Source organism: Benincasa hispida, chromosome 1 (assembly GCF_009727055.1).
Source record: "Benincasa hispida cultivar B227 chromosome 1, ASM972705v1, whole genome shotgun sequence".
NCBI lineage: Eukaryota > Viridiplantae > Streptophyta > Magnoliopsida > Cucurbitales > Cucurbitaceae > Benincasa > Benincasa hispida.
In genome coordinates, this window is record NC_052349.1 from 2,499,848 (window position 1) to 2,527,146 (window position 27,299).

At 36.2% G+C, this 27,299-nt stretch overlaps 3 protein-coding genes across 4 annotated transcripts; 2 read left to right on the forward strand and 1 right to left on the reverse strand.

The window, feature by feature from the left end:
• The first annotated feature begins 2,087 nt into the window (after positions 1-2,087).
• On the forward strand, positions 2,088-14,104 carry LOC120086571 (protoheme IX farnesyltransferase, mitochondrial). Its single transcript, XM_039043296.1, has 7 exons — positions 2,088-2,543; positions 3,808-3,937; positions 4,525-4,662; positions 4,789-4,922; positions 5,865-5,990; positions 6,376-6,479; positions 13,544-14,104. The coding sequence occupies exons 1-7, from the start codon at positions 2,197-2,199 to the stop codon at positions 13,909-13,911; spliced, it is 1,347 nt and encodes a 448-aa protein (XP_038899224.1). The 5' UTR covers positions 2,088-2,196; the 3' UTR covers positions 13,912-14,104.
• A 1,874-nt stretch (positions 14,105-15,978) lies between these two features.
• On the forward strand, positions 15,979-19,377 carry LOC120092675 (WD-40 repeat-containing protein MSI1). The gene is made up of 7 exons (XM_039050828.1): positions 15,979-16,525; positions 16,831-17,157; positions 17,394-17,546; positions 17,868-17,992; positions 18,225-18,320; positions 18,573-18,851; positions 18,966-19,377. Exons 1-6 carry the CDS (start codon positions 16,181-16,183, stop codon positions 18,796-18,798), a joined length of 1,272 nt encoding a protein of 423 aa, XP_038906756.1. The 5' UTR covers positions 15,979-16,180; the 3' UTR covers positions 18,799-18,851; positions 18,966-19,377.
• Positions 19,378-20,014: 637 nt separating this feature from the next.
• Positions 20,015-27,058, reverse strand: LOC120092661 (putative ABC transporter C family member 15). Of its 2 annotated transcripts, XM_039050811.1 has the most exons (11): positions 26,961-27,058; positions 24,035-26,388; positions 23,817-23,903; positions 22,858-23,505; positions 22,484-22,648; positions 22,103-22,397; positions 21,644-21,858; positions 21,138-21,443; positions 20,979-21,042; positions 20,645-20,884; positions 20,015-20,535 (listed from the first exon to the last, which is right to left on the reverse strand). In XM_039050811.1, the coding sequence occupies exons 1-11, from the start codon at positions 26,986-26,988 to the stop codon at positions 20,411-20,413; spliced, it is 4,527 nt and encodes a 1,508-aa protein (XP_038906739.1). In that variant the 5' UTR covers positions 26,989-27,058; the 3' UTR covers positions 20,015-20,410. The 2 variants fall into 2 exon arrangements, with proteins under 2 accessions (XP_038906739.1, XP_038906745.1); XM_039050817.1 differs by lacking the exons at positions 20,015-20,535; positions 20,645-20,884; positions 20,979-21,042 and having other exon boundaries at positions 21,169-21,483.
• Positions 27,059-27,299: the final 241 nt, after the last annotated feature.

A 27,299-nucleotide genomic window follows, 5' to 3' on the forward strand; every position in this document is an offset into this window, starting at 1 on the left:
TTAGGGCTGATTCCGGGGCTTGAACAATGTGGCACCACACCCTTCTTGGCTCGAAAGGGGTTTGGTCATAGTTGGAGTATGACTTATTGTTCATTAGAAGGATTAGTGGTATTTAAGGATTTAGATGTAACTATAGGAGAAAAATGGTAATTTTGGCCCAACTATACTTACGAGCAATTTGTGAAGGGTCATCGTACTATTGACTGGTTATACCCAATTGACACATAAATATATATGTAGTGCGAAGAGTGTAACTGTCGGTCTTTAGTGGAGTGATCGAAAATTAATGGATGTTGAATAATTTAAAGAATTTTAATTAATTATTCAAGTACCATTGGAACTTCAATCTACAGGTTCATAAGGTCCCCTCTGTAGCTCAACAAATATTATTGAGAATTAATTTTGATTAATTTGAATTGTTTAAATTAATCGAGGGAATTAATTATATGTGATATAATTAGTTAATCTTAATTATATATAATATAAGTAATATAATGTATTTGATAAGTTATAATATAACATTTATTCGAGAGAAATTAAATATTTGAATATGATTCAAATATTAATTATATGGATGAGATTCATATAATTAAATTCAATATAAATGTGACTTATATTAAATATCATGCATTATCGAGAGAGAAACAAACTATTGGTTATATTGTATTTGATACAATATAAAAACTATAGGTCATGTGTTATATTTGATATAACATATAGTTTAATATAGGGACACTTGCAAATATAAATATTATACCTAAAGTATTAGCAGATATAACATAATGTAAAAAAAATTGCAAATATGACCAAATTTAAATAGTCTATCAGTGATAGACCATATTATTGGTAGGAGTCTATCAGTGATAGACCATATCACTGTAAGAGTCTATCAACGATAGAAGTCTATAGTTGATAAACTTGTTAATGCCACCAATTGCAATTACCCTTTAATATATACTATATGATAGGTGGTTATCATATAATAATAATAATAATAATAATAATAATAATAATAATAATAATAATAATAATAATTTATTAAATAATTGTTATTTAATAAATTAATTTGGGAGGGAGTTTCCCTCCCCCTTTTTCTAGTGGGGTGGTTTTGAGTTTTTTATTTTTTTTATTTTTTATATCTTCATTTTATTCACGGATTGAGATTACTTTCAATCTAGATTCTCAAGAACTCACAAAAAGTCTTCCATGCAAAGCAAAAAAAAATATTCTATTAAAAATTCTCTTCCTCATACCAAAATAGTTAGAGCCCACAACTCATGAGGATTCTCTTCTCCTATCGAGAATACAGATGAAACTTTTGTGGTGGTGTCCTCATTGGAAGTTTTTTGGTTCGTGATTGTTCGTGACCGGAGAGGAGGATTTCGTGAAGATAGAAGTTGTTCTTCAAGGGTAAGTATTTTTCTAACCCTTCAATTCTCTTTTAAGCATGCTGTAAATTACTCTTTATGCATAATTATTTATACTGTAAATTCAAGAATTTATGTGAAAACCTAAAATTGGATTGATCCCACTTCCACAATCGAACTTCACATGTCCTTCGAAAATATGAGCATTTAAACATTATGAATAATCCATTAAAAGTTTTCATTTGTGCTTGTGCCTTATTGTTGAAAGTCCAACTAATTGAACTAATTGAAAGGGTAATATTAAATTTAATTTCAAACTCAAAATTAGAACTCATTCAATATATACAAGTGTTTCAGTAGGGGAAATTGTATAATATATGTTCAAACTTTTAATTTTATGTTTAATAAGTCTTTAACTATTTGCATTATGTTCGTGATGACAAATTAATGTCAATAATATATACATTCGAATTTAACAATATGCACGATGAGAAATTCGAGATCTTTTAGTTGAATGTACATAATTTTACGTCAGTTGAACTATATTTATATTAAGATATTAATATCTTGGATTGAAATGAATGCTATATAATCAAATTTGATTTACAAAAGATATGTTTTAGATTAGTTTTATGTTTTTTTATTTTAAAATATGAGTGACCTTAAAATTAATCAAGACATATATCATCCAATGTATAAATAAAAAACGATTAATATGTGATAGATCTAAAAGAAAAGTACGAACAATAATTTTACAAGTTTCGGTCATTGTAGCAGATTATCGACCGCGTTGATCCCAATTTCGTCGCCATCCATCGCCGCTGCCGCCATGTGGAGAAACTCCCGGAGTTTCTCATCCAAACTCCGGTTATCATCTTCATCTCCTAACCCTTCAATCACAACCTCCATTTCCACCTTCTATCGTCACGTCGGCGTCGGTCGGCGCCCCCTCTATCCTTATTCATCATCGTTGTACTCTTCTTTATCATCGTCGCCGTCCTCTTCGGATCCGATCAGACTAGGTTTTTCGAATTCCCATGGATTTCGGGTCTTTTCGAGCGTTGCCGATCCATCGTCTTTGGATTCCGCACCGGTGGTTTCCAGAGCCAGAGAGGCCGTGGACTTAGCTCGCCACTATGGTCGCTGTTACTGGGAGCTCTCTAAGGCTCGTCTCAGGTACTTTGTTCACGTGCAATTGATTGTTTGGCTGTGCTTTCACGTTTTGATTCACTGGTATCGAGTGAAATTCGATTTCTTATTTCTGGTTTTCTAAATATCTTGTACAATTGAGATACAGAAGCAAAGGGCAGCATTAAATCTCGGAAATTCCCAAAATTCTTATAAATACGAGCATTCTCTTTAAGACAGTTTCCTTAGAGCTGCTTTTTTAATATTGTATTGTCCCGCAATTATTGGAGGAGTTTGTAACTTCCCTTCGTTTATGCTGATTTGAATGAAATTATGTTTATACACGTTCCTTGAGTTGATAATTTCATTGCATTATTATGTTCAATGAATTCATTTTGGAACCTCAATTATTCATATGCGTATTTGTTAGGTCTAATCTCTTTTAAAGAGCGGTTTGCTGTTTTGATATGTAATTAGTGCCTTTGTGTTCACCTCTTCAAGTTTTGATAGCATCAATCAATACTAGGTTTATTACATATGGGGAAATAAAAATCAAACTGTCTTTCTATGGTTTAGATTTTTTCTTCATAATTTTATTGTAAGGCAAACTTTGTTCCGATCAACCAATTGCATTGATTAAACCACCATGGGCTGACCAAATGGTCAATAAGGTCCCATGTGAATGATAAAGTGCTGAGAGAAGACGCGTTCAAGTTATGGTGGTTACCTACCTTGGATCTGAATGTAATAGGGTCAAACAACTATTTTGTGAGAGTGATCTAGGTGTGTGCCAGGCTGTCAGCTGGGTGAGACATTCACAAATACAAGAAAAACTGAAAAGAAATGATGGAGATGGAGTACTTGTGACCAGTAGAACTCTAAAACTATGGAACCAACTGGTTTCACACCAGGGGAACAATATGCGGAGCAACGACCGCAACAGTTTAGAAGATATCTTTAGAAAAGGTTTTAGCACCAGTGTATCCCATATGTACTCTAGTTTATTCAAAGTATCCAATGTTGTAACACTATCGACTTACCGGGAAAAAGGGAGAAAATCACTTTGATCTCTTCTTTCGAAGCAATAAGGGCTCCTAGAGAAAAATCTATGCTGGAATTGTGTATACACTTTGGTTGATATTTTAAGGTAGGACAATAGCCTTAGCTACCCTTACCTGTATCTTCAATAGAAGCTCTTGCTGTCAAGAAAAATTATAGACCTTTTTTTTTAATACTTGCACAAGGTTCTGCCTCCTAGATTCACTTTCATGACTGTTGTTTCTTTTGTCTTGCATATGCATCCTTGTTGCAGCATGCTAGTAGTTGCAACTTCTGGGACTGGATTTGTTCTAGGGAGTGGAAGTACTATGGACCTTGGGGGACTTTGTTGGACTTGTGCTGGTACCATGATGGTTGCAGCATCTGCAAACTCCTTAAATCAGGTTTCTTTCATTTTCAATTGCAACTCTTTAAAGTGCCCAATCTATATGCTTGCCCTCTTCCTTCTCCTCCTCGTCTTCTTCTTCTTCTTCTTTTTCCCTCCTTTCTTTCTTATATATATACATATATATATATATTTAACGTTTCACCTTGTAGAGGATGCATCTTATTCTGTATCCCATCCGCATCCATTCTTCTTGGGTGATTGTTTTGAGTAAGACCTGTTACATATTAGCCAAGGTTGTAAAAGATGAATACTAACAATTTATGGACTTCTGCATTCTTTGTACCTTTCAGAATCTTAACTACAACATTGTTTTTGCTGTTTTTATTTTTTGGTTGAAATTGACTTTGGCTAAGATAATAGCCCACAACAGCCTTGATTGTACACATGACTCCCTGGAAATCAAGGAGAGGAATTTAACCAAATTATCTTAAAAGTAATAAAAGCATTTATGATTATGTCCCACTAACGATCTTGCTTGAAAAGGATTTGTTCTGTAGGTTGCACAGCTGTGTCTTTGAGTTCTAATTATGTCCCACTAATTTTCTCTTGGTTGTTACATTAATTATAAATTAATTTAAATAGGTTTTCGAAATAAAAAATGATGCTAAAATGAAGAGAACACACCGAAGACCACTACCCTCAGGGCGCATCACAAGTGCACATGCAATCACCTGGGCAACTTCTGTTGGTTTAATTGGGACTGCTATGTTAGCTACCAAGGTGATAAGATAAATCGCTCATCGTCTTTTTATTGTTATTAAATTATTATCCATAATTATGTTGCCAATTTCTATTGACTATGAGCCAATGTGCTTATTTTGTTCTTTATGGACAAGGTTGTTGCAGACTAATATCTTGGCAGCTGGTCTTGCAGCTTCAAATTTGATTCTCTATGCATTTGTATATACCCCACTCAAGCAGATTCACCCTGTCAATACATGGGTTGGTGCCATAGTTGGTGCCATTCCACCACTTCTTGGGTAAGTTCTAATCTAGTGTTCTGATTACGTATCTTATTAGTGAAATATATTATACCCCCTTTCAGAAACCAGATGTTTCTATATATTGGACCTTTACCTTTTAAATTTGACAACTTAACCTTCTGACTAAATGACATTTTCATTCTAGTCAAGTGAAATCTTGAACATTTTCTGAGTTCCTTGTGATTTTTGTATGATATTGGTGCAGAGGTACTGTTGAGATTTTTAGTACTTATTGCAGTTAAAGCGACTGATGAAAAGTTTAGCTATAGGTTTTTTAGTGAGTAATATCATTGTTTAGCTTGATTGTCTGTAAATTAGATTTACATTAGGTATTTTCTTTATAAAAGTGATTGGACTGGAAGGTGATTATTGGCAATATAGACACAATCCTAACGACAGGACAATTGTAGACAGAAACCTAAATGCAGTTGAGGAAAATTAAATGATTTCCGTCCAAGATCTAGGAAACATCTGGGTTCAAACTGTAAGGATTCTCCCTTACTACCCAATATTCAAGCATGTTAATAAACCCAAAACACAGGGGAGACGAGTTCGATTACTAACAAAATGAGGATACAAGAACACCACAGCCAACTAAGAGGGCTGCTCTCTCCACAGTGAACTATTGTTCATACACAAAACACAAGATATCTAACCCTAGCCAAAACAAAGGTATAAATACCAACATTCTCCTGTCACAAGTACAACGTGGGACCACACCAACTACCCTTCTATCTGGGGTGCAAACACCTTTTTATCCCTTCTTTTATAAACATTCTTAATGGGTGGTCTAGCACAAACTTAAAACTATTATTTTGTAACAGTACCGTACTGAACTGAATCATAACCCTTAGCTTTCAGCCTTGCAGTATGCTTTTTTTTAATCATCATCATCATCATCATCATTTTATTTTTTATTTTAAAAAATTGGGCTTTCAGGTGGGCTGCTGCTTCAGGACAAATATCTCTAAATGCAATGATTCTCCCTGCTGCCCTTTACTTCTGGCAAATACCCCATTTTATGGCCCTTGCATATTTGTGCCGTGATGATTATGCTGCTGGAGGGTAAGGATATATTTTGATTGCAATACTAATTGGTATGTTAATTGCTGCCCATCACAATTATATCGTGTTATAATGAATACTTGTTCAAATTGTTCATAGTCTGGATGGTTTGAAGTATACTAGAAGAGTGTCATTTGAAGTATACTAGAAGAGTGTCCAGGATTGAAGTACTTGCAGTTTAGATTTAACTTTCATAGGTTGGCACTGGCAGATTGCAAAGTCTTGACTGTTTAATAGTAAAAATTTACAATTTGAGTCGCCTACATGGGATCCATAAATTTTGTACTCTCTATTCCCTGTTTAAAACACCTAGAACGCGAACAATAAGTTGTTTAATTATTGGGACTGTTTGAAATGCTCTCTTACCCTGCTCTCTGGTATTTAGGTACAAAATGTACTCTCTTGCTGATGCTTCTGGTCAGAGAACTGCTGCGGTGGCTTTAAGAAACTGTCTGTACCTCGTTCCTTTGGGATTCTTGGCTTATGATTGTAAGTTACCATCACACTCTCTATTTGATAGCCATCTGCTGCAGATTTAATCTCCATGCAGATTTTTCACATATAATAGAATACGTTTGACCATCTTTTTCCTTTTAAAAAAAGGGTCATGATGCAAGCAACTTAGTAACTACTAATACTCTTAACAATTACCCATTTAACTCTTTAGCATTTAAATATAGGTGTTACAAAACTGGTATACTTCTTGTGTAAACTTTTCGACAGAACTGTAAATGTGGATAATGGTTCATACGAACTTGAGGCATAAAAGTTGAAGAAGTGTTGTTTCTTTGGATATTTGTACTTCTATATCCTAATGACCGAAGGAAGAATTCTGTGATTTTAGGAATCTTTCCTCCTATATCAGTTTATACTTTATAGGATATACATCCGGCTCCAATTTAGTAGTTGGGAGCTTTAAGTGATAAACAACAAACTCACTAGAGAATAGCCCTGTGCAGGTGTGCTAGCATAAGATCATTACTTCCAATTTTTATGAGGAGCACACCTTCCAAACTAGCACTAAGGCCACTCTTCCATTTTGCTATCTGATGAAAAGTAAAAAGAGAAGGAAGAAAAAAGGCACACACAAGTATACGTGGAAAACCCTAATATAGGGAGAAAAAACCACGATACAGAGTTTTTCTTATTATAATTTGATACACCAGATATACAGAGGCTACATGCTTAAATAGAAAAAAGGGAAACCCTATAGTACAGTGAAAAGACAAAATTGCCCCTAGGGCTAACATCCTAATTTCAACACTCCTCCTCAAGTTGGGGCGTAGATATCAATCAATGAGGCTCAACTTGCTAATACATGAGTAAAAAAAACTGTCTGGAAAGCCCTTTCGTAAGAACATCTGCAATCTGTTGACTGGAAGGAATATAGGGAACACAAATGTTGCCACTGTCAAGTCTCTCCTTGATGAAATACCTATCAATCTCCACATGTTTCGTTCTGTCATGTTGTACTGGGTTGTTTGCGATACTTATTGCGGTTTTGTTATCACAGTAGAGTTTCATCGGTCTGTCATGACCTTGATTGAGATCACTTAGGACCTTTTCCAGCCAAATTTCCTCACATATCCCCAGACTCATGGCCCTGTATTCAGCTTCGGCACTATTTCTGGCAACAACTCCTTGTTTCTTACTCCTCCATGTCACAAGGTTACCTCACACGAAGGTACAGTATCCCGATGTTGACTTTCTGTCTACCACAGAACCTGCCCAGTCAGCATCCGTGTATACCTCGATGCATCGTCTGTTGGACTTTTTGAACATCAACCCTCTGCCTGGAGAGGTTTTCAAATACCTCAGGATGCGCTCTATTGCTCTCATATGTTCTTTGTAAAGAGGGTGTGATCTGAGTGTCCCTGACTGTACCCTTGTGACTTCATAAAGGTAGTGAATTTGCCAAACCAGGCCCTCGGAGACTGTTTCAATCCATAGGACTTCTGCAGTTTACATACTTGGTGATTGAACTGTTTCTCGAATCCTGGGGGTGGACTCATGTAAACTTCTTCTTCTAATTCCCCATCAAAGAAGGCATTCTTCATATCAAACTGGTGGAGAGGCCAGTCTTTATTAACCGCAACTAAGAGAAGGACCCAAACGGTGTTTAATTTTGCTACTGGGGAGAAAGTCTCGGAGTAATCTATTTCGAAGGTATGAGTGAAACCTCTAGTAACTAATCAGGCCTTGTATCTGTCAATCGTTCCATCAGGTCTATATTTAACGGTAAACACCCACTTGCACCAAACTGCTTTGTGTCCCTTAGGAAGAGTAACTTTGTCCCATGTGTTATTTTTCTCAAGTGCCCCCCATTTCTTCCATGACTGCATCTCTCCATTTGGGAATCTCCATTGCTGCATATATATCGCTCGATATTGTAACTGTGTCTAGGCTTGTAGTGAGGGCTTTAAATACGAGAGACAAGTTGCTATAAGACGCGTAATGCTGCAAAGGATACTTCGTGCATGATCTCATACCCTTCCTTAAGGCAATAGGGAGGTCAAGAGAGGCATCATGGTCTTTCTTCTCCTTTGGCTCCCTATTGCATTCATCCTCCTGTTTATGTGTCTTATCTTCCAAGGGATCTCCTCTAATGTCAACATTGTTCTCTGCTGGAATAAGTTCTTCACAGCTACCATCACTTGTATCAATCACATTCTCGGTACAGTCCTTAGTGCTGTCACTGTCTTTTCTGTCTTTACTCACATCATTTTCAACGCAAGCATCATTGTCAGCATAAATGTTACCATTATCAGGTATAGGAGTACTAGTACCTGGAACTGACACCCATTCTAACTCATGGATTGGAGTTGGAGAAGTAACAGGCGGTGTTATTTCCTTTCTAAGATTCCTCTTATAGTACATGCACGAGATTTGTTCGGTGGGCAGAATGTGTTCATTGACACTTATGTTAGGAATCGGTTCAGGTAAGATTGACAGACTCGGATCCCAATTAGTCTCTTCACTAGTACTCTTCCTCTGAAGAAGACTAAGGGGAAAGAAGGGGTGACCTTCGAAGGTCACATCCATGGAGACAAAATATTTTCGGGAAGAAGGATGGTAACATTTGTACCTACGTTGATGAAGTGGATATCCCACAGACACATTTTTGGGCCCGGGGGGTAAACTTGGTTCGACTAGGGCCATGGGTATAGACGAACACAACACACCCAAACACTCGAAACGGAACATCAGGGATGAGTCGGTTATCAGGATAGGACTCTTTGAAACAATTTAAGGGGGTTTGGAATTTTAAGACCTGGGAAGGTATTCGGTTTATCAAATGAGCTGCTGTTAGAACATCTCCCTACAAATAGGACGGAAGGGAAGTTGACAACATAAGAGACCGAACAACTTCAATCAGATGACGGTTTTTCCGTTCGATTACTCCATTTTGTTGAGGAGTATATGGGCACCAACTCTGATGGACAATTCCTTTAGAGATTAGAAATTCCATAAAGGAGTTATTAAAAAATTATTGGTTATCACTACGAATGATAGCGATCTTTACACTAAACTGAATTTCTATAGAATTGTAGAACTGTTTGAAAACAGATGTGACTTTAGACTTGTTGGTAAGAAGGAAGACCCAAGTTAATCTAGTGTGGTCATCAATGAAGGTTACAAACCACCGTTTGCCCGTGACGGTAGTAATAGGTGACGGACCCCACACATCGCTATGGAAGAGGGTGAATGGTTTGGAAGGCTTATAAGGCTGAGGCTTCAGTGAGACACGTGATTGTTTAGCTTGGACATACACAACACAATTTAAATTAGAAAGATTAACATTGCGAAATAGATGAGGAAACAAATATTTCATATAATGGAAACTAAGATGTCCAAGATGATAGTGTCATAACATATAATCAGTTTCAAAGGTAGAAAAACAAGACGAAAGTAAACTAGTCCTATCACGTATCCTAGATGAAGCATCTTCAGTAAGAAAATAGAGCCCCCCATCATGCCAGGCAGTGCCAATCGTCGTCCCTGAGTTCAGGTCCTGAAAAACAATAGTATCAGGTGAGAAAGTAACTCGACATCGCAAATCTCTTGTAATCTTACTAACAGATATCAGATTATAAGAAATTTTAGGCACATGCAACATATCCTGAAGAACCAACCCCTCAAAGGGTGACAAACGACCTTTCTCGGCTACAGGGGCGAAGGACCCATCAACAATTCTGATCCTCTCATTCTCAGCACTTGGATGATATGAAATAAACTGGTCGGAAGAACCAGTCAAGTGGTATGTAGCCCCTGAATCTAGAATCTACGGCTTGCTACCAGTTATACTAACAAGACCGAAAGATTGAAGAGTACCTGATTGGGCGATCGCACTTACACCCACTGTACTAGAGCTAGTCTGATTGGTTTTCTGATTCTGAGGTTGAGAACCTCTGGTTGTCGATTCATTGGCCAGTGCTTGTCCAGACCCTGATTGACGTCGTTTACCATTCGATAGACGGCCATGCAGCTTCCAGCATTGATCTTTAGTGTGCCAGGGCTTTACAGTGTTCACATACTGGGGTTGGCTTACTGTTTTGCTTATCATTAGCAGAACTTGATACTTTAAATGCAGCCAAGTCAGTTGACGAAACCAGTGGATTATTCATAGCAGTTAACCTATCCTCCTTTAGGCGGACTTCAGAACAAACTGACGAGTTCCTAGTATCCGACTCCTTACTGCGTCAAACTTAGAATTTAGCCTCGCTAGAAAGTCATAAACTTGGTTGGTCTCCTCAGACTCTTAACGTAAGATTCCCCCACACGGGCAATTCCAGACCATCTCTCGACATAGATCCATTTCTTGCCAGATAAGAGATAGTTTGTTGCTAGATAAGCCTGGAAGCATTTTGCCGTTTGGATTACAGTTTCTGTACAGCATCCCAAATGTCCCGAGTGGTGGCTGCATACAGTAGGGGTTTGCCAATTTGAGGCTCTATGCTCCCTACTAAAATAGATTGCAGTAGGGAGTCTTCTCCCTTCCATATACGTTCTTGAGGGTCACCCGATCTTGGTTTCGATATCTCTCCTGTTAGATATCTGAATTTATGCCGACCCTCGAGGGCCATTTTTATGGATTGAGACCAAGAAAAATAATTATGACCATTTAATTTTCCCTCTACAATATAGCTAGCAGTATTCCCTATTGCACCAGAAAATAAATTTGTTGTAGATAAAGCAGGGAAAGAGGTTACCGGGCTTCCTGAGTAAGCGGTAGACTAGAGGGGAGTTCTGATCAGCCATTAGAGGTAGCCCCAAGAACCTCTCTGAGAGTGACCATCTGTTGCTGAATTGACTCATTCTGCTATTTAATCTGGAGTTGAAGTTGAGCAAACTGTTTTTGGATATAATCAAAGTTCTGTTCCGAATATAAGGATGATCCACCCATCTCCAATCTGCCACCCATGGGAGGTCCTTGGCTGAAACCACTACTCACTCTCAGTTGGAAGGAAGATGCGACTGGAATAGGGAAATTTGCAGGCACGGTTGGGAAGGAAGAGTGGCTTGGGTCTGATGCAGTTTGGCTGGCTGGGATGGTAGAGCTGGAGCCGACTACCTTGGATTGCGCGTGGACTTCTACACTAGAACCGAACGGCGACTGGGGTTGAACGGACTGCTACGCTCGGCTGAAACCAACCCAGAACGCTCCGACTGGATGGGTGTCTTTGATCGGATGGCCGCCACTCGTGGAAGGATCGACGCGAATGATCGGTTGGCTATTGCTCGTGGAATGGCCGGCGCGAACCCATTTGGCTTTCGGTTGGCTTCTAGTCGGCTGGCGTGCTGTCTCCCCTTTGGTTGTTATTTGGTAATCAATTCAATCAGTCGGCTGGGTCCGTTGATCTTTTACCCAGTCGGCTATCTGTCCTCCGGGGTTGGGCTGCTCCAATTGATTGATAAAGGTGTGGTAAGATCGTCTGGAAGTATTGTTCTATGGTTATTTGTACGACGGCTGCAATATTCGTGGTGCTAGATGACACTTGTGATTCTCCTGTTTGATTTTCCTTGATGGTGGCCAAGGTTTCATTTCCTTACTCTGATACCATGATGAAAAGTAAAGAGAAAGGAAGAAAAAAGGCACACACAAGTATACGTGGAAAACCCTAATATAGGGAGAAAAAACCACGATATAGAGTTTTTCTTATTATAATTTGATACACCAGATACACAAAGGCTACATGCTTAAATAGAAAAAAGGAAACTCTAGAGTACAGTGAAAAGACAAAATTGCCCCTAGGGCTAACACCTTAATTTCAACACTATCAAATAAAATTAGTTCGAGGTCCTAGTTTGGTTGTCTATCCCCCAGTTACTAAGGATTTGTTCGGTAGAGAATCTGAATTCTATTTTATGTTTTCAGATTCACTAAGTTCAACAAATATATATTTGACAGAAAATTCGGAATCTGTTTTGAAAACTATTTTCGGTTTCTGTGAACCAAACAATGTAAATTATGAAAACAACGTTTTTATGTTCTCATTGTATCTAGATTTTGAATTTAAATTTTAAAAAGCAGAATTATATTAAATAAGGATAAAAATATGTAAAAATATAATATGTCATGTTATAAACTCAATTCATTTTTTTTAAAATATAATGTATATTATGTAGTGTGTTATAAATTATATAATATTACAAAATAATTATTATATAAATTTTTTAATATAAATCATATTCATAAATAATTTTAATAGTTTATTGTCAACTAAATATTAGTGGGTAACTATAACTAGTATTATGATTTATAAAATATACTGTATCAATTTTTTTTTAAAAAAATAATTGTTTAAATTAGAAACTAATTTATGAATCTACTATTAAACATATATATGAAAATATGAAATCAAACTCTTTTTACTGAATCCCTTGTTTTGAAATTTCTAATTTCAAATTCTTTGGCAAACCGGCCCCAACTTTCCCTTTATGTTGACAGTGGCATAGAGTTCAGAAAAGGTTTGACACAAGGATAGTTGTCAAGCCATCTTTCTTTCTAAAATCTTAATAGAAAGGACCGTTAATTTTGGTGTCACGTCATTCGAGTTTCAATTTTTTATCTAAATTCAACCTATGCTAATTGAACCTGTTCATTATGAAAGTTTCAGTTAACATTAACTGTGGGAAAGGCATAACCCTATTCAACGTTTTCTAATTTTGAACCTATTTTATTATATATGTACATAAGTTCGCTAGAGTTTTTATCCGACAAATCCAAATTTCAAATACCTGAGAGTTCGCATAAAAAATTTTCGTACCTTCTGCAGCTTTGCTAATTTCATTACCAACTAAACCCATGGTTACAAACATTGTGGTATTTGAACAAGTTTACATCTGAAGTATTTGCTTGTTTGTTAGTTGACTGAGAAAGCTATTATATCTGAGGGTCTTCTCAAAATTTTATACATTATACAGATAAATCTGAAATGAACATCCATTGTTATGATTTATACAATTTGATCACTGTGTCGTCTGCCTGGTTTCCTCCCTTGCCAACGGTACCACACGCAACCAAATTCATATGGTATTTTTAATCTTTTCAGGGGGCATCACTTCGGGATGGTTTTGTCTAGAATCATCCATCCTCACACTTGCAATCAGTGCGACTGCATTTTCGTTCTATCGACACTGCACGATGCAGAAAGCAAGAAGGATGTTTCATGCTAGCCTCTTGTATCTTCCTGTTTTCATGTCAGGACTTTTATTTCACCGTCTTTTGGATAACGAGCAGACAATGGAAGAAGATAGTTCCAAAAGGATGTTGGATGATCTAGTACAGGAGGATAGATATATTGCCCAAAAGAACAAGACGGAGCAGAGTCGAGGTGTCGCCCAAAGTCGACCGCCTGTTGCGTATGCTTCGGTTGCACCCTTCCCTTTTTTGCCTGTTCCATTATATGCTGATTCTTGATGAACTTAGTTCCTGTTTTCTTTTGTAGACACCTTCCAGAGCTTCCTCTTTTGAGTGAAATAATGAAGGATCTCAAATTATATAATCAATTATTGGTCATTTTGTATGGTAATAGAATTAATTATACAGAGGTTTACTATTGTGACATTTTTGGAATATGCAGTGAGATTATGCATTATCACCCTTCTGATTTTCTGAATGGCCACTTACTAATGCATTATGTGTGTAATGTCAATGGTTTGGACCATTTTTCTCTAATTTTTCATCAATTTAACCTGACTTTATCATAGGGCTAAATTGAAATATATTAAAACGAGGACCAACAGGTCATTATCATTTTAACAATAGGGATTAATAGTTCATATTAAATTTAACATTTTAAATTGAAAATTAAAATCAAAGTAAGGGTTAAAATCTTATTTTCATTCGTTTAACTTTCAAAACATTTATTTCAATTTTAAATTTTTATATATATATATATATATTATTTATTTATTAATTTATATATTTTAAAAAACAGAGTTGTTTTTGGATGCTATAACTTTCAAAATGTTACTAAATACATTACATACAAAAATCACACTATCAATTTGTTAAAGAAAACGTAGATTTGAAGACAAATAATTCTTATCCTAAAGTTTGGGAATTAAATAGATATTTATAAAATTTAAAAACCAAAGTGTGATATATTATTTTTATTTTTTAATTTGGTTTGTTAACTGTTATGTACATGTTTGAAGATTTAAAGTCAAAATAGAAAAATGAGATCATTCGAACATAGCTTAATTGTATATATATTGACACAAAAGTTCGAGAATCAAATATTTATCCTTACACATTGTTGAATAAAAAATAATAATAATATCAAACCGAGTATAACTCAATTTACATATGGGTATATTAATAATCATGAGGTGTAGTTTGAAATTCCTCATCCAAATTGTACTCAATAAAATAATAATAATAAAAAGAGACATCGACTTAATTTTTAATTAAACAATGGGATTATTATAAATTTAATCTCTTTTTGAAACTTATTTTCATAAATGTCCATACTTTTTGATATTTTCGTATATAAGAATTAATGGATTTTTCCGAAAAGAATACCCTTGAATGTGGTGGGCAGCTGAAGAGAAAATGTGACATTGTGAGAAAATTTCCATATTTACGAAGCACCTTAATAATATATCGGAAAGAGAAAATGCATTTATTTGTTGAAATTTTATTATAAAATTTTATTTACGTTAATTTTATGTATCAACTTATTAGTTTTTCTGACGGATTCATGGTTTTTTAAAAACATATCTTATAACATTTTGTTAGGTATTTGAAAATGTTCTAACCAATATATGAAATATATTACCATTTATAAATTAGAGATTGACTTGATATAAGTTACCATATAAACCAATATATGAAATATACCACAATATATAAATCTCATATTGACTTATGTTCGACATAAATCACAGTATATATCATAAATTTCATTAACATCACATTATACATATAATATATATCACTCAAGTAGAAAATCCCAAAAATCAAATTTTTGTGAACGTGGAGTGAACGAGAGATAGAGAGAAGAGGGATAAAGAGAGAATGAGTGGGAGTTTTGAAAGAATTGTTCTTTTTAAAAAATATATAACTAATTATAGATTAGAGATAAAAGGTAATTGGACCATAATTTTTGTGTGATTAAGAAGTTATTTAGATTATTTTTTAAAATAATAGTAATGCGGAACAAAAATGAAATTTAGATCAAGACATTATTATTTTTTTAAAATAATAATTATTCATGTTTGGTGTCTATGTAAGTTCACATTTTACTTGTCATGCTTATAAATATTGGTATTTGATAGATTTTAAAATTACACACATCCGTATTCTCATTGTGTTGGTCAATTTTATAATAATTTAGATATTTTTTAAAATAATAGTAATGCGATGAAATTTAGGGTCTTTATTAAGGCGTGGTGTGTTGTTTATTAATGAGCATTGTGTTGTTGTCCCTTGAATAATTGGTTTGGAGTAAATTGGAGATGCTTAGCAATACAATGTAATATTAAAATAAAAAATGCATTGAAAACGGCAGTGTCCTGAAGAAAGGTAACTAGAAAGAATTGAGGAGGGGGTTCTAATTTTAGCCCTAGCTCTCCTCGAAGACATATTGGCGGGAACTTCACCGGCAAACCGAGCCCTCAAATTTGCTTCTCACCGACAAAATCGACCCTCAAACTCTGCAAATTTTGCTTCATCGGCGGCGGTAATGGGGAAGGACGATGAAGAGATGCGTGGAGAAATGGAGGAGAGGCTGATAAACGAGGAGTACAAGATTTGGAAGAAGAATACTCCGTTTCTTTACGATTTGGTCATCACTCATGCCCTAGAGTGGCCTTCACTTACTGTAGAGTGGTTGCCGGACAGGGAGGAGCCTCCAGGCAAGGATTACTCCGTTCAGAAGATGATTTTGGGGACCCATACCTCCGAGAATGAACCCAATTACCTCATGCTCGCTCAGGTTCAGCTTCCGCTTGAGGATTCGGAGAACGATGCGCGACATTACGATGACGACCGTGCTGATGCGGGTGGCTTCGGGTGTGCGAACGGCAAGGTTTGTGGATTTGGATCTTTTTCTTTGTTCTCCTAGACATGAAAGAGCGTAAACTTGAATTTTGAGTTTGAATTTTCTTGCTTACAAGAATTAATCTGGAGGCGGACGGAATTTGCATCTGGAGTAGTTCGTTTTTAGTTCCTGTAGTGCTTTCACAAGAAAAAGTCTGAGGCAATGGGATTTGTAAAAGGGAACATTTTCTTTCTTTAGGCACTGCAATTGGTAGATTAAAAGTAGATCGGTTGACGATTTTTTTTTTTTTTGGGTAGAGATGCAAACTTATATTGATTCTTCTCTCAATTCAGGTACAAATAATACAGCAAATAAATCACGATGGGGAAGTCAATAGAGCCCGTTATATGCCTCAAAATCCATTTATTATTGCTACAAAAACTGTCAGCGCCGAAGTCTTTGTTTTTGACTATAGTAAACACCCGTCCAAACCACCTCTAGATGGTACCTGCAATCCCGATTTGAGATTGAGGGGTCACAATACCGAAGGTTATGGTTTATCGTGGAGTAAGTTCAAGCAGGGCCATTTACTTAGTGGTTCTGATGATGCACAGATTTGTTTGTGGGACATTAATGCTACTCCGAAGAACAAAACCCTTGAGGCTATGCAAATTTTTAAGGTGAGCTCCTCTTAAACAGTCCTTACAATTCGATCTTAATGATTTTGGAATGGATTACACAAGGACTTCTAATGAATTTGTATAATTATATAAATATATAATTTGGATGACTGCAAATTATTATGGTAGATAACGAAGTAATAAATAACTCTAACTAACAACTCGTGAAAAATGTTGTATCTATTGCGTGGTGCTATTTTGGTTTTATTTATGGTTTGATGTGATCTCTATGACAGGTTCATGAAGGTGTTGTGGAAGACGTTGCATGGCATCTTAGGCATGAATACTTATTTGGTTCAGTAGGTGATGACCAATACTTACTCGTCTGGGATTTACGAACTCCTTCAGCTAATAAGCCTGTACAATCTGTAGTTGCTCATCAAAGCGAGGTAGGTGCTACTGGAAGTTAAATGAAAATACATGCAAAATAGTGGTTGTGAATGCTGGTTTGTTCCTTGCAAGTGAGGAACTGCTCCTTTCATGGTTACATGCGATGAAAAATCTTATGAGAGAATCTTAATGATCATTCTTCAGCAATCAGATTTTTCCACTTGTTTATTGTAGTACTAGATGTCTTTTGTTTTTTGTTTTTTCCTTTTTGGGTTGAAATCATGTGGCACTTGGCCATTATTCACTGTGGTAAATGGTACTGAAATAGATGCTGATCTTTTGGCTTTTATAAAATTGTTTCCCGTGTAATTTCATCTCAGGTTAATTGCTTAGCATTCAATCCCTTCAATGAGTGGGTTGTAGCCACAGGGTCAACTGATAAGACGGTTAAGTTGTTTGATCTACGTAAGATAAGCACTGCACTCCATACCTTCGACTGTCACAAGTAAGCATCCTCAGGTTATGAAGTTCATCAATCCTGATTTTGCTTGCCAGGTGCTGGAAAAACACAGCACATGTGCAGCTAGATGTCTAGACACACACATCAATCCTGATTTTGCTTACCAGGTGCTGGAAAAACACAGCAGATGTGCAGCTAGATGTCTAGACACACTTTAAAACCTAGTTTGTAGCTGTTGGCACTTGTTGAACGTCTATACTTCTTTTTTGTGCAACAGGGAGGAAGTTTTTCAGGTTGGCTGGAATCCAAAGAATGAAACGATCTTAGCTTCTTGTTGTCTTGGTAGGAGACTCATGGTTTGGGACCTTAGCAGGTATTTTATCAACAAACTGTAGTGTAGTCACAGTTATTTTGTTTTAGCAATGACTGCTTAAGTTGGAAGAGTGATATCTGATAAAAAAAAAAAGGTTGACTATGTGATAAGCTAGCCATCAACTAAATCGTGTTTACCTTGTGATATATTTTTTGAAAGTTCTCCAATGCCTGAAGAAATCAGGGCGACTCTTCATATGATTCCTATACTCATTTACATAACGGGAGTTCTTTTGTGGGTTTTCGTCTGCAGAATTGATGAGGAGCAGACACCTGAGGATGCAGAAGATGGCCCGCCCGAGTTGCTGTTCATTCATGGTGGTCATACCAGTAAAATATCCGACTTTTCTTGGAATCCGTGTGAGGATTGGGTGGTTGCTAGTGTAGCTGAAGATAACATACTACAAATCTGGCAGATGGCCGAGAACATCTACCATGATGAAGATGATTTGCCTGAGGAGCCTCCAAAGGCCTCTTAGTGTTTTATTCTCTGTATTTTAAGTAGTACTCAAGACTACTAAAATCTATCAAGGTATCATTTAGGTCTTCCAATCCTCAGTAATCTTTTTCTTCTACTTGTTCCACTTTTCTTTAAACCCGCACCCCAAATGGTGTTTTAGGAATCTGATTTCCCTTTTCTTTTCAGTTCTAAATATAAAGAGGTGTTTTTGAGGCTCTGGATTGTGGTGATTCTCATCATGGCTATGGATATGGATCATGGATGGGTACAAGGGAGAAACTTTGTAGAGCTCGGCGGGATTGCGTGGAGGTTGCGGATGTTGGAAGAAAAGATAATAGGTCACTAAATGCAGGATGAGAAATGGTGAGAGGATGTGTTGTAGGTCTGTCCTTCCTAAACTTTAGTTCAGTACCGTAAGTAGCATACTTGTTCATTGTTAGGGTCTATAATGTTCCACCATTAACTACTATGGGATGAAGGGCCTTGGAAAGAGAATTTGTTTTAGATCTTTATTCTTCAACTTTCTCTCTTTGTTGTAGGTGGCTCATTAGAAATATGGTTCCCTTTCATTTTGATGTGATTGGAGGTTTTTGTGCCATTTGAGCTTTTAAAATGATTTAGATAGAGACCTAACAGAAAATGAATCACAATCCAAGGACTTTAAAATGAAATGACTTTTACCATCTTTAGTAGAATGGATCACTCTCAATGTAGGTATGATCTTCAATCTTCCTTTGTAGTTATTTGGGCAATGGCAAAAATCACCCTTGAAGCATGATGATAGTTGTAATTATATCCTCAAATTTTTAATTATAGAAATTGAGCTCTCAAACTTATATAAATGTTAAAATTGAACTTCAACTTATATTGTGGTTGCAATTTCAACCATTTCTATTATAAGTTCAAGGGTCTAATTTTGAAGGCTCGAAAGTTTGTGGATATTATTGTAATTGTAACGGGTGATTTTTGCAATTTATTCCAATTATTTTATCCCTTTCTTTCTCAATTTTGTGCTATTTACCTCATCATTTTTTTTCCAGGGAAAATTTCAATTAAACTTGGTTCTGTTAATTAATTTTTCCTTTCTACAACACTGCAACTGCTTTTGGATCAACATGAAAATCTCTTAAAATTCATTAAATTTCAACCAACAAACGGACAATTTTAAGTTCAAACAAACATTTCACAGAATGGTTTTCATTTTCCATTTTTTTTAATAAGAGGAACAATGTACAAAAACAAAAAGTCCAGTACATGATCTTTTTATACAGAATATTCTTTATTCAATGATTCTATCCCGTCCGTACAAACAAAACCCTTTCGACCTTACAAAATAAAAAGTAAATATCTAAGCATGTATCCAGAATCATGGACAATGTTTTTGTACTACAAATATCGATACCAGTTCGTAAATCCAGTCCTCCAATCTATCCGTTGACATGCCTATTTTGATCATCTTAAAAGATTCCAAATTATCGATATGATATTCTATAATAATAATGTCTCTCCAAACCAACTTTGAGCTGCAATCTTGTTGATAGAGATACTTGGAAGTAAACTATATGCTAACGGCGCCAATTCTGTAGATTCTTATTTCTCAATGCTTCATCAGTGTGATACAATCAAATCTATCAATGGTCCTGATTTCCCAAACTATTCAGGCCGGATCTCAAGGAGTACTCCTCCACTAGTTTGGAGAAGAAGGAATCATCTCTTTCTAGTAACTTTCTGGGCAAGTCGAACTCGACAATCCTTCCTATTAATGGAAAAAAACAATAGGTTCTCTGTCAACAACTTTGTAGCCAAATCCTCAGGGAAGTTATCAATACAAGAATCATACACAGGAGAAAGGCACTTCTACTCACCATCACTGAGAACCAAAACAATATCGCTATCGATAACTGTGTGGATTCTATGAGCTATAGTGACCACTGTTCGATCTTTGAATTCCTGCCTAATGATACTTTGTATGATGCTGTCAGTTCCCGAATCGATAGATGCCGTGGCTTCGTCAAGCACCAGAATGTTGCTTTTCTTGAGCAATGCCCTTCCAAGACAAAATAGTTGTCGTTGACCAACACTCCAATTTTCTCCATTTTCAACCACTATCAGTAGAATTTAAATTTCAAACAATGATATAGGCAAAACTGAAGGAAAGCACCTGATTTAAAGTTTTGTATTCCACATTGATAAACAAACCTGGAGAGTTCAACTTCATCTCCTTCCCGCGCACCAATTCACCCAATTGACATTTATCTAAAGCCTGAAAATGGATAAGAAAAGGGGAAAAAGTGATTCTCACATAGCTTCTCAGTAAAATTATATCTCAACCTTGTAGCAAAAAACTAAAAAGACTACCTCCCAAGTTTCTTGGTCAGAGTACTGTTGTAGTGGGTCAAGATTTCCTCTAACCGTCCCTTCAAACAACGAGGGATCTTGAGGGATGATGCTAAGCCTTGATCTTAGGTCATGGAGGCCAATCTTGCAAATGTCAACATTGTCTATTATAATTCTTCCTCCTCTAGGTTCAACTATCCTAAAAATTGCCTGTATGAGGGTTGATTTCCCACTGCCCGTTCTTCCTACAATACCCACTTTCTTCTTTCCTGGGAAAGTGCAGGTGATGTCTTTTAAGATATCCGGGAGATGGTTCGCATAACGGATCTACAACAAGTTCGAGCTCATTAAACACAATGGTGTGAAACTGAAAAACAGAGTACCGACAAGAGTGAATTGTATAGCAGGTCAAACTTGAACTTTCATTGGGATGACAAAAAAAATTGCTAATGACTTGCACAACCTCAAACTTCTTTAACCATATTCTAGCTTTTATTGTTTATTTTACATTTCGTGTGGAGGCTTACCTGTAAATTCTTGAAAGTAATACTTCCCTCCTGTGGCCAATTGCTTGGTGGTCTGCTGTCTTCAATAACAAGAGGTGCTTCACTTTTTATCTTCGAGTACTGAAGGATTCTTTCTACTGAAATGATTTTTTTCTGTGCACTGCATAAACTCCATATAACTAAAGCCTGTAACCAATTTAAGTTTATCCCGTATGATACTGCCAAGCCAGCATTACCTGAAGAAGAATTCAATTCATTATGAATACTTTATTCGTTCCATAATAGTTAATTTGGGTTAAAGAAATGAACTTTTATTTCAGATAATTAGCATTCAATGAAAACTTGGTCTATATCAGATCATGCATTTAAAATTCAGGCAAAATAAATTTTTAATTTATATAAAAATATTCACAGGTTTAACTCAAATTTTCCGACTTGAATTACGAAGCACATTACATTTCAAATATATGAGATACTCACTTGGGTCTATAATTCCTTCCGGAAGAGTCACTAGCAAAGCCAATGAAAAGGCAAAAACAAAATGTGATAGCACGTTCAATCTGAAGGAAAGCCACTCCATAACTGAATTATTATGGAACCATGTTTTTGAGAAGTCATCAATAAGACAAAGGTTAGTATTGAAAAACTGATCTTCCTTATTAAAGGCACGAATAGTTGCTGCTCCAGCTAGGGATTCTGCAAAGTGGTGCATGATTGGAGATTGGTGAATCCCTGATAACCGGCCAATTTCTCGTGCTGTGGGTGTGTAATAATGCTAGCATAATAAGAAATTACTTGTTTAGTAGTCAATACATACCACAAATTTGTATATTTTTAGTTTTAAAGAATGACATTGCTTACTTGGTACCAGATGCAGGCTGCAGTAACGGGTATCAAAATGATGAATACTTCCCACGCTACTTGAGACATTACTACAATTGTCCCTAGCAACCGAATGACTGAGAAAGGACACCAACCTAGCTTTGCAGCCATGTCTAAGTCTAAAATACTTTGATCACCTGATGCCTGGCAAAAGAGAGTATAAGTGAGATTTTTCAGTCTTGGGATCCAACCATAGAATGTGGCAATAAAAACTTAGTACAATATTTTAGATTCTTGTAACAGGTTTCTTTGTCACATTTCCTCAAACTGTTACAAGTCTTGAAGTGTGTTTTTTCAAGCCAAACGAAATTATTGCAAGCATCATTCAGGTTAAAATTTAAAGTTCTAATTACCCGGTTTAGAATTCTTCCGGTTGGGGTTGAGTCAAAGAATGCCATTGGTGCATGGAGTACACTGTATAACATATCTCTGAAGAACTTCTGTGCAGTTTGAAGTCCTATTACTGCTAATAATGTTGATCGCAGTAACAAGCCTAGTGAACTTCCAACAGCAAGTAGAAAATATACAAGCAGTGTGACATTCATCCCAACTTTTGGTTCTGTCTCGTTTGTAGTTGGACAAGCCCACGTCATCCAGTAATTACTAGCTATCTGTAGTGCTTGGAACAATGTGTGTGCCAAGACTATGATTGGGACAAAAAGTCCTCCTCTTATGCTTGTCAAGTAAGTCAAGTACACTTCTATTCCAACGCTTCCTTTTTTTCTCTCTTCCTCTTGCAATAGTTTTCCTCCCTTTTCAGTTGTCTGCAGTGTGGAGTTATTCTGTTCTATTTGGGAGTCCTGGGAATCTACATTTGTGATAGAATCTCCATTTAATTCCTTTTCAGGATTTGGAACTCGAGATATTCTACTTGTGTTTTCAACAGAGAGGATTGACTCAAGAGCTTGATTATGTGCCCCAACTAAAACTTTAAATCCAAAATTTTGTTTAATAAGTTCTTCAAATCCTCCAACCTCCACAATTTTCCCATTTTGCATCACCTGTGAAATGCCAATTGCAAACAGGCACATCTGTTACACAGTGTCTCATATGTCTCAGAAGTTCAAAAGCTCTCTCCAAGCCCAAAAGTCCCAAATTATAGAGTTCGAATATCAGTTCATAAGATTGGTTAATGAAGGTAAATTTAAATGAGAAGATATATCCCCTCCTGAGCATGCGATGTTCTCAACTTACATGCATTAATTTCAAAATCTTTATATAATCACAACACGAATGGCCAAGTACTTTAAAATAATTTAGGCAATAAATAGAGTTAAGAGCATAGAGAAGACTTTCCACAAAATTTGCTCACCAGAATGAGGTCTGCTGCCGGTAAAAATTCAACTTGGTGAGTTATATAAATTATAGTTTTCTCTTTGAGCACACCCATCATACAGTCCTACAAAATGTTAAAAACAACAACTTTCTATTACAGCGATCCACTTGAGGAAAATACAAGAAATGGTTTAGTAGGCAACATATATGTCTAATTTTTTCAAATTTCACCCATTATTTAATGTCCAGACTAACCTTGAAAAGCTGGGTTCCTGTATGAGCATCAACTGCACTGAAAGGATCATCAAGGAGATAAATATCTGCATCCTGATAAACAGCACGAGCAATTTGTATCCGCTGCTTCTGTCCCCCGCTCATATTTATCCCTCTTTCTCCAATTTCAGTCAAATCGCCGGATGGAAACAACTCCAAATCTTTGGTCAAAGCACAAGCATCAATAGTTTTGTTATACTTGGTACCTTCATACTCATTTCCAAAAAGAATATTCTCCTTGATATTTCCTGACAGTATCCAAGGAGACTGAGGAACATAAGCCTTTGTACCACTTATCTTCACTGTCCCAGAAAGTTTTTCCATTTCACCAAGAATACATGAAAGCAGACTGGACTTCCCCGATCCTACAGTCCCACAAATTGCCACCTTCATCCCCCTTTTCACTTTCAAGTTTATTTGATCAAGGGATGGGTTGATGGACTCTGGGTCCCAACTAAATATTCCATTTTCTATCTCGATATCAAACTCTGTTTGATCTTTAGAAACAGAAATAATGGCATCCTGCTGTATTTCATCTACCTGGAGGTACGAAGTGACTCTATCTGCTGAGACTTTGCCCTGTGTAAATGCAGATAGTATGTCCGGAAGACTGAATATAGGGTCTTGTAGCAATTGGAAAGTAGCCAATGCAGATATTACTTTTCCAGCAGTCAATTCTATACCAAGCATGGTACAGAGTCCAAATGTTACAAGAGAGATCAGGGTAGGTGATGCCCAAAAGAGAAATGATGAAAATGCTGTTAATTTCGACGACTTCCACAACCAATCGTGCTCCACTTTTCTTAAGTTTTCTATCTTTTCAAGATATTGACGATCCCATGCTTGAAGTTTGAGTATCTTCATATTTTTAAGAACTTCTGAAGTGGCTTTCATCCTATTGTCCTTAGCTTCCATGATCTTCTTTTGGTAATACTTCTGGATTTTGGTCAAAGGTATGTTACATGACATGATAAGTATAGTCGCAGCCATTGCACCCAATGACCCCAAACCCAGATTTGTATGTAATATATAGATAGCTAATGAAATTTGGACTGGCAACATCCATATCATGTTTAAGTACCAGATAAATTCTGACATCCTTCCAATATCAACACTAATATAGTTCATGATCTCTCCGCTGGTATGGCTTTGACGAGATCGACTCGATTGACACATACCCTTTTTATATATGTGAGAAACTAAAGCACCCCTGAGTTGAATGCCTAGTCGGCGAGCCTCGAAAATCCATTGCCTTTGAGCAGTCGTCTCAATTACCTTCGCAGTAAGAAAGGCGAGTGCAAGAAGATATCCACTTGACAAACTGCGCCCTTTCCTCTCAGTAAGAAAATTTACAAAGTCATCAATAAGATATGGTCCAACATATGATGCTGCAGCACTTAACACTGCCAAACATGCGTTAATAGCTGCTTTCTTTCTGCTAAACAAAATGATTGCCTTGTAGATTGATGGTTCTGCGTCCCCATTCTTCTCCCTTACAGAGTTTAGCTTCTCCGTGAAGGAATGTGCTAAAACCTTGGCAGAGTCATTTCTACAAACATCTGGTATGTCACCATGTTCGAGGGGCCTCTTGTATCCCAAAGCAAAAAGGGGATTCATCCATGAGAAGGTAATCCGTTGCAGAAGAGTTGCCCTCTCGTAAGCAGAGTCCCTCTTATCTTCATGCTCAGAGCAATTTCCATGGAGAAGAGGATCAGCCAATTCATTATGAACAACGAAAACCACGCCCGTCTTCCCATAAACCGAAAGCACAAGCAGGAGAATCAAGGTTACAAAGCAAATTAGTTGAGCATAATCCTGAACTCTTACTTGATTTCCATCTCCAAAATTTGAAGAGAGAGCCACACGAATGATCGATAAAAAGAAGCTGCAAATCCACCATCCTCGAAGCAGCCAAGGGTGCTTGATGTACTTGTTACGAACGACTCCACAAACCGAAACCGCCGCAACTCCCCAAGCGATCACTTGCATAATCTCCGAGGAAAATGCTGAGATGTCCGAACGGCAACGAGATCCCATCCCATTCAACAGCGCCAAGAACATCAAAACGTGGATCCCCCATAAGAATATGGTGCAAGCTACACCAGCCTTGTAAGAAACACTCAAATTCCGGGAAATCGAGATGTTTTCCGGTGCATGATCGATCGTTTTTCTTCCTCCGTAATAATCCAATATCTGAATGATACATTTCTGAACAAACCGAAGGAACAAGATTCCGGCGAACCCTAATTGAACTCCAATGCTCAAATTTTCGCCAAAACATGGTGATTGAAGCTGCTGCCATTGCCAATCTCCTTTGAATCCGGGAAGGTTGAACTCTGTTACTCATAATCAAACAGTTTCGGTGGTTTGAGAGAAAAAAATTGGACAAAATTTCATCGGAAAGTACTTTTGGCGAAAATAAAAAAAGAATTACAAAAAAACTGATTATATATTTTTATTTTAGGACCACTCTATTAAATGAATACTTTTTTCTATCAACCTCACAATTTTTAAGTGAAATAACACAGTTTCATTTACATAAAATGTGTAATATTCATCAAGAGATAAGAAATTGGATTTTTTTTCGGAAAAAAAAAAAGGTTAAAATCAATTTAGTTAAAAAAGAAATATCTTGAAATTATTTTAAATATGGATATATTTACCGTTTAATTCATATTTTTAAATGATGTCTGATTCATAATATAAAATTTAAGATGAAAGTTATCAAATTTGAGTAGAATACGTTTTCTTCGAATATGTGATATTTTATTACTATTAACTTAAGAGGGTTTATAGATAAAAGGATGTTAATATTGAGATATTAATTAGTGATTAAAGTTTTGGAGTTTTTTTTAAATGTTTTTTCCTCTTCCTCTTTGAGAAAAAAAGAAAAGAGGAAAAAACTTACTTGAAAGAGTGAGGGGAGAAGCCAACATGATTATGAGGATCCTTCTATCTTGGGATAAAGGGAAATAGAGGTTTGATTTTTGTGGAGATTTAAAGTATAAATAGAGATAGTGGTATGAGAAATAAAGGAGGAAATTTTTCAAATAATTTCTTACTTTATTTTAAAATGTATTTTTTTTATTAAAAAAATGTAAATAAAGGAAGTTGCTTGGTTCCTTCTAAATTTGTGCACTTTTAAGTGCCCTTTGCCTTGAAGCTTCTTGTTTGTATTAAGTGAGTGTGAGACAATAGTCAAGCACCTTTAACAAATAATGATAAATAATAAAAATAATAGAAAAAT